Source organism: Ranitomeya variabilis, chromosome 1 (assembly GCF_051348905.1).
Source record: "Ranitomeya variabilis isolate aRanVar5 chromosome 1, aRanVar5.hap1, whole genome shotgun sequence".
Lineage (NCBI taxonomy): Eukaryota > Metazoa > Chordata > Amphibia > Anura > Dendrobatidae > Ranitomeya > Ranitomeya variabilis.
Window position 1 is genome coordinate 856621120 of NC_135232.1, and position 13564 is coordinate 856634683.

General features: G+C 39.5%; 1 protein-coding gene across 2 annotated transcripts in view; it reads right to left on the minus strand.

The window, feature by feature from the left end:
* Positions 1-2192: 2192 nt before the first annotated feature.
* Positions 2193-13564, minus strand: part of SNCA (synuclein alpha) — a 215365-nt gene continuing 203993 nt past the window's right edge. For both annotated transcript variants that reach the window (XM_077277198.1, XM_077277187.1), the window contains exon 6: positions 2193-6759. In XM_077277198.1, coding sequence (XP_077133313.1) covers positions 6727-6759 — 33 coding nt within the window. In that variant the 3' untranslated portion in view covers positions 2193-6726. The remainder of the gene's footprint in view (positions 6760-13564) is intronic.

Consider the following 13564-nt stretch of genomic DNA (forward strand, 5'->3'; position numbering starts at 1 on the left):
TGTTTTTAAACGATTTTTAGTACCGTGGTTGGACGGAGGTGCATCATAGGGAGGGGGGGGTGTGGTTACATACACTTCTTAAGCCGTCACGTCCGTCCACCCTTAGAACCCGTTGAAGCGCCATACGGGTGCGAAACGGCTGTCGTTCTGCCTGCACCTCTTCATTCTTGTAAATACACCCCCGTGCCGTGAAGGTATGTTTGCATAATAAAGTTACCTGTTTCCAAGACCGGAGAGTGCGGCCGCATCTTTTTTCTACACAACCGTCAGTGATTCTTCAAGATTTGATATACCCTATCCGATTGACTATCATAGGTCCCTATGAGTCTAACCAAGTCACGGGTATCCCTGGGGTCATCCCTTTTCCTAAGGAGAGTAGCTCTATCCTTTCTAAGTGCCTCATTGTAACTGTAGGTCAGTGGGGGTTGTCTACAAGGCCACATGCTCCTGCCCCCTAGATTATGTTGGTAAGACCAGCAGGTAGCTTAGAGTTAGGATTGGAGAACACTTGGGGGATATTAGAAACAAGAGAGACACCCCTATTGCCCGTCAAAATCTTATTTTACCACTCGAGCCCCAATTATTTGTCCTACACAACTCACTACGGTAGCATGCACGTGACGTCCTCTTTGATTCTTCTAGCTCCTGAACTTCATGCGATGAATAGGCCTTTGATGTCGCGATGTGCATCATAATGTAAGAATGTGCATTACCCAAGGGCAACACGCACAACATAAGAGGCCCCACTCAGTGCCAGAAGAGCCAAAGAGGTTGTCGTGCACAAGGCGCCAAAGGTAAATGCATGGAACTCTTGGTTTCATTGAGTAATTTCAATATGAATTGAATTTCTTGTCCCAACTAGAGGGATCTACCGAATTCGAATTTCAGCTGATTCACTCATCAGTCACCATACATTAGCTGTTTACAAAGTATCTGGGAAAATACATAAATGACAATACTATTTTAGTACAATATTAGAAATAAAATTGGAAAAAATGGATGAAAAAATTGTCAATGCAAGATTATTGTCCGTGAAAAAAAGCAGACCTCATTTGGATGACATACGAGTGCGGTCCGATTTTCACGGACTGACAGCATGTAGAAGATTGGGAACCTTTTTTTTTTCTCCACGCTTGAGAAAAACTGATACTAGACTCTGATCAGAGTCTGATCAGAATAATCGGACCATTTTTCTCAGATATGAAGAAAACGGTCGTGTGTCCCTACCCTGAGGGTGAGCTTTAATAACAAACATGTCCAGTAGGAAAGTGTTCAGGTTTTGTTTTTTTGGGGGGTGTTAATTTAGAATAGATCATTTCTTCCTAACTTCTGCCAGTCTAATTAATACAACTAATAGAACTGTATAATATGTTATTGATTATGTACAAGTTTTTGTGATAAGCAATGCAAACCAAATTATAAAGTCCAATTGTTATTGGCTTTGTTGTACTTTTTTCACCTATTCATACAGTATTTGCCAATAACATCATTAAGAAATTACAACAAAACTGTAGGATCACACTGGTGACATTTATTTCTTGTTAAATTACAATGACTGTACAGCATGATAACATTTGGCAGGAGTTTTTCCATTAAGTTTACAGGTCTGCTTTAATTGTATTCTATATTTTCATAACAGTTTGATATGACATTGCAGCATTATTTATATTATTCTGTATAGACCAAAAAATAAATATTCTATTTTCCCACAAATTAAAAAAGTCCCAAATGTTCTGGTTGGCAACTATAAAATGGATATTTAATTTAAAAAATTGCAAAATGGATAATTTCACAAAGGGACTTACAATTAGATTTTTTGATGGTTTGGAGTTAAAAAAAAATAATTATGGTAAAAAAATATTATTTGGAGAAAAGAGAACTGCTGAGCTTGTATGCAGTCTGATCAACAGTTTAAATCAGCATGGGTGAGCCATCACTTAAAGCACCACAATGCAGATAGATCTGTTTCTCCATTTGGCATTAGAAAAATATTGATATTCTAGACATTCAACAACCTCAGATTGCTGCTTGGTTACTATGTATTATTAACTAGGTTTTTTTTAGAATGGATGTTCCTAGATTCAAGGCCTCAATATGGTGTCCATATTTCCTATATCCATACATGATTTTTCAAAACATACTTGTCTTCACAATATTTTACTAATCCATCTAATTGGGCTTATTTATTTAAAAAAAATATCATATATTTTTGGGTATCTTGCTCCAGAAAAAGCCTGTGTCTCCATGATTACAGGCTACATAGAAAGTAGTAGCCTCGTCCTTCAGTCATGTATAAAAGAGGACATGACATCGGGTCAAAAGTGATCACTTTTTGCTCTTAGTTTATTTCAACTGCTCCCCTGTGTATTGCACTATTTTATTTTTTTAAATCCACCATTCTGTTAAAAGAGACGGGTCTTTATATTTAGTGTTAATTTTTATGTTCTTTTCAAAGGGGGCTCAGCACCCAAAATTCTCTGGGGGTGTTACTATTGGCTACTTTGCATAATTATCCTGTGAGCCATACCCCATTGAGAAATACCATAAAAATAACCCTAAATTAAAAGGTTTGTATCTCTGGGACCACATGGTAGATTTTTAAAAAGAAAAAATAGAATTTTTCAGGGGAGTAGTATGAATAAAATTTGAGTAAGAATTGGCCACTTTTCAGATCATTTCAGGTTTTCATATGCTAACCTACAGACATTTCTGGATGATTGAGGATGAAACAGAACTACAGATTTGAACTGGCTGTGGCTCTTCCAACTCAAGCAGGACAGCCTCCTAGAAAAACATGAAGCTGTCATGCTCGGGTTGGGAGTCCCACAGACAGTCCGTGCTTTAGAGGCCCATGGTCTGACCGATGTGTACGATCGTCTGAGTGAGCCCTTATGTGCACGGGAGCTAAATAGATCAAATACTGGAATATTTTTATTTATATACACTTAAGCAATAAAAATGGCAGCAAAAGTACAATGTCCTCTTTAATATTTGTAAATCAAATATGTGGCCACATGCACACAATATTATTATACCTGAAACACTGGGTAAGACAGAGGCCTCCACGTGGACAAATCTAACACATTGCAGGAAGGTGGAAATCAAATTAGCACACAATATGTTTGTGATCCCTGTCAAAACATTGTATTAAGCCATAAAGCCCAATAACAAAAAAGTAAAAGAAAAGAAAAAAAAAGAATCATTACAAATTCACAAATACTTTTTTTTTTGCTATTCCTACAATGCCATCTGGGTATTGTATCACATTGTGAGATTATAGATTGTAGCTTCTGCTTTAAAGTCTTTGCATTCCTTCGATGCAGCATTATTTTATTTGAAGGGATTGTATTCATATTCATATTTTTGATGATTTGCTTTACTTACTCCTTTAAATTATTGTACTCATCTGTGTGGGGAACTTTGATTTAATCAGAAGCTGAACTTTGATATATTGATTCGCAAAAAATTCTTTGCACGTTTTTACATTTTTTAAACTACTGCAATCCTCTGGTGTTATTATTTTTTTTCATTACTATACAGTGTATACTTTTCTAGTCAAAGAGGTGCAGACTTATGTGTGTTTGTGGTTCCGATATGTAGGAACAAGAGAATAGTCTACTTCTAGAGGCTGCAATTGTGCTTTATGTATGTATTGATCTGAGCCTACTGTACATGTCATACTGTGTAATATAGTAGCATCATATTAAATATTTACACTGAAAACTTGAAAAATGTAAAAATGTTCACAAGTAAAGAAAACTGTTCTACTTCTGTTTCTCCCTTGCATTGCCTCATGTATGTTAGGATCATATTTTAACCGTGTCGGTAGGGACTTTAATTTCCTTTAGATGACAGCTTAGGTTGCCATACAGCATTAAATATGGATGAATCATTCAGGGAGTATGCGGTAAGTGTAATTTCATAAAAATAGAAGGATTGTTGTGCTTTCTTTTTATAAACTATAGCACAAATATACAGTAAACATATTGAGCCAAATCTAAAATGTCTAAAATGTGTACAAGTCTATATGGTTAAGCAACGTTATTGATGCATCAAAAATATTTTACTCACATATTTTAGAATAATAGTATTTTCAATCATGCATGCCCACAAATGAACCTTTGTGCTAAGTTCACTGGTTTAATAGGGAACTTAAATAGTTTATTTTTTAAAGGAAATCTGTCAGCAGGTTTTTTCTATCGAACTGAGAGCTGCACGATGTATGGGCAAAGTGCTTGATTCCAGCAAGGCATCCCTTACTGGATTGCTTGTTGCAATTTTGATAGAATCCGTGCTTTCTCTGCTGCAGATATACAGTAGAGAGCAAAAGTTTGGACCCACCTTCTCATTTAAAGATTTTTCTGTATTTTCATGACTATGAAAATTGCAAATGCACACTGAAGGCATCAAAACTATGAATAAACACATGTGGAGTTATATACTTAACAAAAAAGTGTGAAACAACTAATAATATGTCTTATATTCTAGGTTCATCAAAGTAGCCACCTTTAGCTTTGATGACTGCTTTGCACACTCTTGACATTCTCTTGATGAGCGTCAAGAGGTAGTCTCCGGGAATGGTTTTCACTTCACAGGTGTGCCCTGTCAGGTTTAATAAGTGGGATTTCTTGCCTTATAAATGGGGTGGGGACCATCAGTTGTGTTGTGCAGAAGTCTGGTGGATACACAGCTGAGAGTCCTACTGAATAGACTGTTAGAATATGTATTATGGCAAGAAAAAAACAGCTTAGTAAAGGAAAACGAGTGGCCATCATTACTTTAAGAAATTAAGGTCAGTCAGTCTGAAAAATTGGGAAAACTTTGAAAGTGTCCCCAAGTGCAGTTGCAAAAACCATAAAGCGCTACAAAGAACCTGGCTCACATGAGGACCGCCCCAGGAACGGTAGACCAAGAGTCACCTCTGCTTCTGAGGATAGGTTTATCTGAGTCACCAGCCTCAGAAATTGCAGGTTAACAGCAGCTCAGATTAGAGACCAGGTCAATGCCACACAGAGTTCTCGCAGCAGACGCATCTCTACAACAACTGTTAAGAGGAGACTTTGTGCAGCAGGCCTTCATGGTAAAATAGCTGCTAGGAAACCACTGCTAAGGACAGGCAACAAGCAGAAGAGACTTGTTTGGGTTAAAGAACACAAGGAATGGACATTAGACCAGTGGAAATCTGTGCTTTGGTCTGATGAGTCCAAATTTGAGATCTTTGGTTCCAACCACCGTGTCTTTGTGCGACGCAGAAAAGGTTAACGGATGGACTCTACATGCCTGGTTCCCACCGTGAAGCATGGAGGAGGAGGTGTAATGGTGTGGGGGTGCTTTTCTGGTGACCCTGTTGGGGATTTATTCAAAATTGAAGGCATACTGAACCAGCATGGCTATCATAGCATCTTGCAGCGACGTGCTATTCCATCTGGTTTGCGTTTTGTTGGACCATAATTTATTTTTCAACAGGACAATGACCCCAAACACACCTCCAGGCTGTGTAAGGGATATTTGACTAAGAAGGAGAGTGATGGGGTGCTACGCCAGATGACCTGGCCTCCACAGTCACCAGACCTGAACCCAATCGAGATGGTTTGGGGTGAGCTGGACCGCAGAGTGAAGGCAAAAGGGCCAACAAGTGCTAAGCATCTATGGGAACTCCTTCAAGATTGTTGGAACACCATTTCCGGTGACTACCTCTTGAAGCTCATAAAGAGAATGCCAAGAGTGTGCAAAGCAGTCATCAAAGCAAAAGGTGGCTACTTTGAAGAACCTAGAATATAAGACATAATTTCAGTTGTTTCACAGTTTTGTTAAGTATATAATTCCACATGTGTTAATTCATAGTTTTGATGCCTTCAGTGTGAATTTACAATTTTCATACTCATGAAAATACAGAAAAATCTTTAAATGAGATGGTGTGGCCAAACATTTGCTCTGTACTGTAGCAAAGGTCCGATAGCTGAGCTGTGTATAACCCAGCCCTCACCCCTGATTGGTAGCTTCTTGTGTACACTGTACATTGTCAGCAAACTGCCAATCAGTGGTGAGGGTGGAGTTACACATATCAGCCTGACTGGCCTGCACGTGACACCTAGTCCTCTTTTTATAATATCTGTTAATAAAACACTGATTGTATTGAAACTACAAGACACAGCGTAATAAATGACACATCTTTGTTATCAGGGTTTCTGATCCTACATTATGCTGAGCTCAGCAAAATCCTGCTAAAAGATTCCTTTTAAGTAAACTGTATTGTCTGTAAAAGGCAGCATTGTTAAATATCACTGTAAACCATTAAAACACATATTGGGTTTGTAAAACAGTTTGGTGCATAGATCATGCTTACAGTCAGAAATACTAGATACTTAGAGACAGATCTCACAATATTGTGTTACAGAAGACAGTATCAACATACGAAACATACAAAAGTGTAAGAAATAGAACAATACAAAACCACTGAAAAACAGGCAATATTACAAGTAGAAAGTCAGACATTAATAGACACTTAGGTGTTTTTGTTTCTTTTTTCATTATTTGAAGCCACGACATCCATAGCACAAAATAGCCACCCATTGCTGACCTCAACCTGTAAGGTTAGTAATTTATTTGCTGATGGAAGACTTCCATTTACAGTTGAAAATAAAAAATAAAAATCGAGGACTCGGGACATTGGAATGTATAATGATCCATTGAATATTCCGTGTGTTTGACACTTGCTTGCAATATTCATGCTTCGGGATCATAATCTTGATATTCCTCCTACATAAATCAGAAAAACAGAGTTAGTGAAGTGCCAACAATAGACTTCTTGTGCCTGTAAAGAACCACTCTCAGCATGTAGCAACAAACAGAGCACAATTATGTATCTGCTTATTACAAAACAATGTGTCATTTATGTATCAGGCAGTACAGTTGGATATAAAGAGGCCTTTGACTATCTGTTAGATACATTGTCCAGGCTAATATACTGAGTGGAACATCAAAACTAGGAATGACTGAATTTCTCAAAATTCACTTTCAGCTGATTTGCTCGAATCAACCACCATATTCAATTAAGTTTGGATAACATTTGGTCTTAATCAAAAGTGTTCCAGTTGACTTAAAAATATGTTGATTTTGATCTGAGGTCTTTCTAGATTCCAAAGCACAATAAGTGGATGGGAAGGAAGGTGTTAAAAAAAAAAAAAACCTTATAATCACCACCAGTCTTAGATGCTCACCTGACTCATTGTACCGTTTTCGTTGCTGTTTAGCTTTCCGGTCCTCTGTGCGGTACTTCATTTTTTCTGGAGCTGAAGCCCACACGTTCACATGAGGAATGATGCCTTTCATTGATGTCATAGATGTGCATCACTCATTCCTCCCACATGACTACATGATTTCAATGTTAGAAGAGCCAAATACATGCTCAGAGGACCGGCGAGCTGAACGGTGCCAAAGGCTGCAGTCAGGTGAGAGCCTAGGACAGGTGTCTATAATGTGTGTGTGTGTTTTTTAAAACCCTTCCCAGGCCACAAAAGAATCCAGCAAAAGGAATTCAAGCCACCATTTCACTGGATTAATGTAAACTGAATCCCCAAAATTTCACTTTGATGTGCTACAAAATGATCCCTTTAACGGCCACAGATACACCTTTTAAAGTGTCATTTAAGGGGCCTTATTCCTCAGCACCGCTTTTTCAGGGTGCTGAGAAATAAGTGTTATAGCACTTTGGAAAATCTCCGGGGTCTCAGCTACTGGGGGTAGCCGAGGCACCGGAGAACATGATTCGAGTCAGTTTTTACCGCCCCCTATCACATGATCTATGTTATTCACTGATTAATTGCGATAAAAAGTCCAGTTTTCCATTCATTTCTCTCTCCTTTGATATGATCTAGCATACCAGAGGAGAGAGAAATGAGGTCCCCTGAGGCCCCGATACCTCTGCAATCTCTGGATCCTCCTGCTCTGTCTCCCGGCCCTCCACGTCATCTTCCTGGAAGAAAATGGTGGGTGCATACGCAGTGCACCCCCCGAGATCTGCTGACCAGTACCCGGCAACAATAGGAGATTTTTCCTATTGGTTCATTTTCATCACTGTGATAGAGCCTATCACAGTGGTCAAAATATAACAATAGTAAATCAAATCTCCCCTTTGTTACCCTCTTAGTTAGGTAAGAATAATAAAATATTTTTTTAATTTTTTTTCCATTCTTTGCAGTTAGGGTTGAGGTTAGGGTTAGGGTTGGGGTTAGGGTTGTGTTGGGGGTTAAGATTGTGTTGGGTTAGGGTTGGGGTTATGGTTCTGTTGGGGTTAGGGTTGTGTTGGGGTTAGGGTTGTGTTGAGGCTGTGGTTAGGGTTAGGGTTGTGGTTAGGGTATGGAGTGTGTTGGGGTTAGGGTTAGGTTTAGGGCTGTGTTAGGGTTGGAGTTAGAATTGGGGCGTTTCCACTGTTTAGGCACATCAGGGACTCTCCAAACGCAACATGGTGCCCGCCATCGATTCCAGCCAATTTTGCTTTCAAAAAGTCAAACGGTACTCCCTCCCTTCTGAGCCCTGCCATGCACCTAAACAGTGGATTTCCCCCACATATGGGGTGTTGGCATACTTAAGAGAAATTGAACAACAAAATTTGTGGTCTATTTTCTCCTGATCCGCTTGTGAAAATAAAGAAGTTTGGTCTAAAGTACATTTTTTGTGAAAAAAGTTAAATGTTATTTTTTTCCTTCCATATTGCTTTAGTTCTCGTGAAGCACTTGAAGGGTTAATAAACTTTTTTTAATGTGGTTTTGAGCACCTTGATGGGTGCAGTCTTTAGAATGGTGTCACTTTTGGGTATTTTCTGTCATATTGACCCCTTAAAGTCACTTCAAATGTGAGGTAGTCCCTAAAAAAAATAGTTTTGTAAATTTTCTGGGAAAAATTAGAACTTTCTGATTAACTTTTAACCCTTATAACTTCATAACAAAAAACAATTATGTTTCCAAAATTGTGCTGATGTAAAGTAGACATGTGGGAAATGTTATATATTAACTATTTTGTGTAACATGACTCTCTTATTTAAGGACAAAAAAACACAAAAATTAAAACTTCTTCAGAAAATAACCAAAGTAAAAATCTTTTTACCATGGTTATTTCCTGAAGAGGAAGTTGGATAACTTCGAAAAGAGTAGAAAATAAAAAACAACATATTGATCCATTTTGGGTGTCCTGATTCATCAGTGGAACTCCACCAGCAGTGCAGAAAACCATCCTCCTATTCCTCAAAATAAGTTCTCTCTGTTGCCTGATCCTGGGATGGAACTCTACTTATGTATTATTAAACGCAGGAGTATTTGACTGCTTACATAAAGCTGACAGTTACCTATATAAATATCAAGAAATATCAAGTAGCAAAAAGAACCTTGCACCAAATTTTTCATGTTGAAATAGCCAAAGGATGTATTAATGACTGCAACGCTAAATACATTTTTTTTAAATTGCGTTGCAGAGATATTAGAAGTCAAAGTATTTGACACCTAATGAATTGAATAGCTAAGCTCAGCTGCACCACCCCTTCCCTACACCCCACACTTACTCATGCAGGAGGTTAGACTATGACCAGAGCTATATTATTAATATTATTATTTATTTATATAGCACCATTAATTTCATGGTGCTGTACATGAGAAGGGGTTACATCAAAATACAAATATCACTTACAGTAAACAAAACTAACAATGACAGACTGATACAGAGGGAAGAAGACCCTGCCCTTACGGGCTTACATTCTACATGATTATGGGGATAGAGACAGTAGGTCGAGGGTTGCAGTAGCTCCGATGGTGTTGAGGTGGCCGTTTGGTCATTACAGGTTGTAAGCTTCTTTAAAGAGGTGGGTTTTCAGGTTTCTTTTGAAGGATCCAAATGTGGTGGAAAACCGGACGTGTTGGGACACAGAATTCCAGAGGATGGGGGATACTCGGGAGAAGTCTTGGAGGTGATTGGGTGAGGAGCGAATGAGCATGGAGGAGAGAAGGAGGTCTTGGGAGGACCGGAGATTACGTGAGGGAAGATATTGAGAGATTAGTTTGGAAATATACGGAGGAGAAAGATTATGGATGGCTTTGTAGGTCAGTGTTAGTAATTTAAACTGGATACGCTGGGAAATTGGGAGCCAGTGAAGGGATTTGCAGGAGTGTAGCGAGGAGAGAGATTAATTAGTCAGGCAGCAGAGTTAAGAACGGACTGGAGGGGTGCGAGAGTGTTAGAAGGTAGGCCACAGAGGAGGATGTTGCAGTAGTCGAGGCGGGATATGATTAGGGCATGCACAAGCATTTTGGTAGAGTGAGGGTTGAGTAAAGGATGGATTCTGGAAATATTTTTGAGCTAGAGGCGACAGGAGGTGGCGAGAGCTTGGATGTGCGGTTTGAAGGACAGGGCAGAATCCAGGGTTACTCTGAGGCAGCGGATTTTGGGGACAGGGGAAAGTGTGATTTCATTTATTTTGATAGATATATCAGGTAGGGAAGATATGCGAGATGGAGGAAAGATAATTAGTTCAGATTTGTCCACATTGAGCTTGAGGAAGCGAGAGTAGAAGAAGGAGGATATGGCTGATAAACACTCTGGAATTCTGGAGAGCAGAGAGGTAACATCTGGGCCAGAAAGGTAGATCTGAGTGTCATCAGCATGTAGATGGTACTGAAAGCCATAGGACCTTATGAGGCTGAGTGTATAGATTGAGAAGAGTAAGGGCGCAAGGACAGAGCCTTGAGGGACACCAACAGAGAGGTGGCGAGATGAATAGGTAGTATGGGAGTAGGAAACGCTAAATGTGCGGTTGGTAAGCTATGAGGAGATCCAAGATAAGGCAAGGTCTTTGACCCCAAAGGAAAAGAGGATCTGTAGTAGGAGGCAGTGGTCAACTGTGACGAAGGCAGAGGACAGGTCTAGAAGGAGGAGTATAGAGCATTGTCTGTTAGCTTTGGCTGTAAGTAAGTCTTTAGTAATTTTGGTCAGGGTAGTCTCAGTGGAATGGTGGGGATGGAAGCCAGATTGTAGGTTGTCGAAGAGAGAGTTAGATGCAAAGTGAGAGGAAAGTTCAGCATGGAAGTGATGCTCAAGGAGTTTGGATGCAAATGGGAGCAAAGATATGGGGCGATAGCTGGACATAGCGCTTATATCATTATATCTCACACCCTGAGAAATCTGCTCTAAGCTATGGTGGGAGCATGTTCTTTTTTCCTTTAAGTATTGATGCCTGGTTTTGAATGGTAAGCATCATACAAGGAGAAGAAGTCAACGCCCCAGTGAAAACTCTGAAAACACCCACTTGGACTTGACACTGTCTAATTCAATATGAAAAATTTGGTGAAAAGTCCTCTTTAATATGATGTAGAGCAAATTGGGACATTTTGAAAAGTGTCTTATAGACAAAGGGTATGTGCACATGCTAAATATTTACAGCAGATGGGTGAACCCATACAGTAAAGTTCGGCCCCTACTGTTCGAGCATGGACACTGAACACAGACTGCACCTGGAAGTCCATGTTACTGTTCATGCTTGGCCCCCCCGAACAACAGATGCTTGTCAGACAGTGCGAGCCCGCAGCTATGATCGAAGGTGTAAAGTTAATTTCAGGTCACTGTGTCAGCTGATGGGACTTCTGCTCCCATCAGTCAACGCCTGCTGCCGTTAATAACAGCGAGAATAGGAGCTGTTGATGATAGTATTCATCAGCTGCCACCTGTGCTGTAAATAAATAATAATAAAAAAAATGATGTGGGTTTCCCTGTATTTTTGATAACCAACAAAGGCAACCCTCACCTCTCAGCATTAGCAAGGCTGATTATCAAGAATAGAGGCATCCTCACTCTGATTTTTTAAATTATTTAAATACAATGGGTAGGGAAAGTATTCAGACCGCTTTAAAGTTTTCACTCTGTTTCATTGCAGCCATTTGGTAAATTCAAAAAGTTCATTTTTTTCTCATTAATGTGCACTCTGCACCCCATCTTGACTGAAAAAAACAGTAATGTAGTAATTTTTGGAAATTTATTAAAAAAGAAAAACTGAAATATCACATGGTCATAAGTATTCAGTCCCTTTGCTCAGATGCTCATATTTAAGTCATATGCTGTCCATTTCCTGGTGATCCTCCTTGAGATGGTTCTACTCCTTCATTGGAGTCCAGCTGTGTTTGATTAAACTGATGGGATTTGATTTGGAAAACACACATCTGTCTATACACTGTGTGCAGAATTATTGTACATTAATGAGAAAAAAAATTACATTTTTGAATTTACTAAATGGCTGCAATGAAACAAAGATTGAAAAATGTAAAGGGGTATGAATCCGTACCCACTGTAAATAATTAAAAAAAATGTTGTGGGGGTCCCCCCATTTTTGACAAGCAGCCTTGCTAAAGCAAAGCTTGGGTCTTGTAAGGGACTATAGATATTGCCCCCCCGCCTAAAAATAGCAGCCCACAGTCGCCCAGAAAAGGCACATCTATTAGATGCACGATTTCTGATGCTTTGCCCAGGTCTTCCCACTTGCCTGTAGCGGTGGCAGGTGGGATTCATATTTATGGGGTTGATGTCACTTTTGTATTTACAGGTGACATCAAGTCCACGGCTTAGTAATGGAGAGACGTCTATAATCCCATAGTTATATTGCAGATAAAGACACAGCCAGAATAAAGTCATTTATTGGAAATAAAACAAAACACAGTTTTCCATTTGTATTTAAAAATAACAAACACAGTTATACTCACCTAATGCCTAATTCCACTGAATTTCTCATCTCCTGTAATGAAACAAAAATAAAAAAGCAACAATACTATGAGCTTTGCCTGGCTGGTTATTAGAAATACAGGTGAATCCATACCAGCTTTTTTAAAAATTATTTATTTACAGGCGCCGGCTGATGAATACTCCCATCAGTCTCTCCTGCTCTCGCTGTTGTTAGCGGCTGCAGGCGTCGGCTGATGTGAGCAGTAGCCCCATGAAATGACACCAGTGACTGGAGGTAAATTTTATACCTCCAATCACAGTGGCGCGCTCTGGCTGCCTTTTGACAGTGTGGGAACCACAGCTGTCTGACTGGCGGTGATGATTTTACCGCCGATTAGAAGCTGTGTTTGTCGTGCTGTCATACACATGACAGCGTGGCACAAACTGGATGCTCAGGCCCCCTATTCAAGTGCATGGGGTCCGGGTTTGGGTTCAGGTCTAGGTACTGTTCTGGTACCTGAACCCAAACTTTTTGTAACTGTTCGTCCGAATCCACCAGACCCGAACATCCAGGTGTCTGCCCATCTCTACTGCAGATATTTTTGCATCAAAAACATGTCTCTTGGTAGGAAAAATGCTGCATAAAAAATGTTACAGGAAAGATATATATCTTGGTACCGTGTTAGCCAGTAGATAGAAAAATGTTTAGAATTGAGAGTCCTCAGTGGTTGTATCAACCACTGAGGACTCTCAATTCTAAGCATAAAAAATGTGTAATTTTACCACATTTTTGCTGCCTTTTTGTGTGCATTTTTGCTGCACTTTTTTCCCATTCATTAGAATGGATGATAAATGATGCAAAAACGCT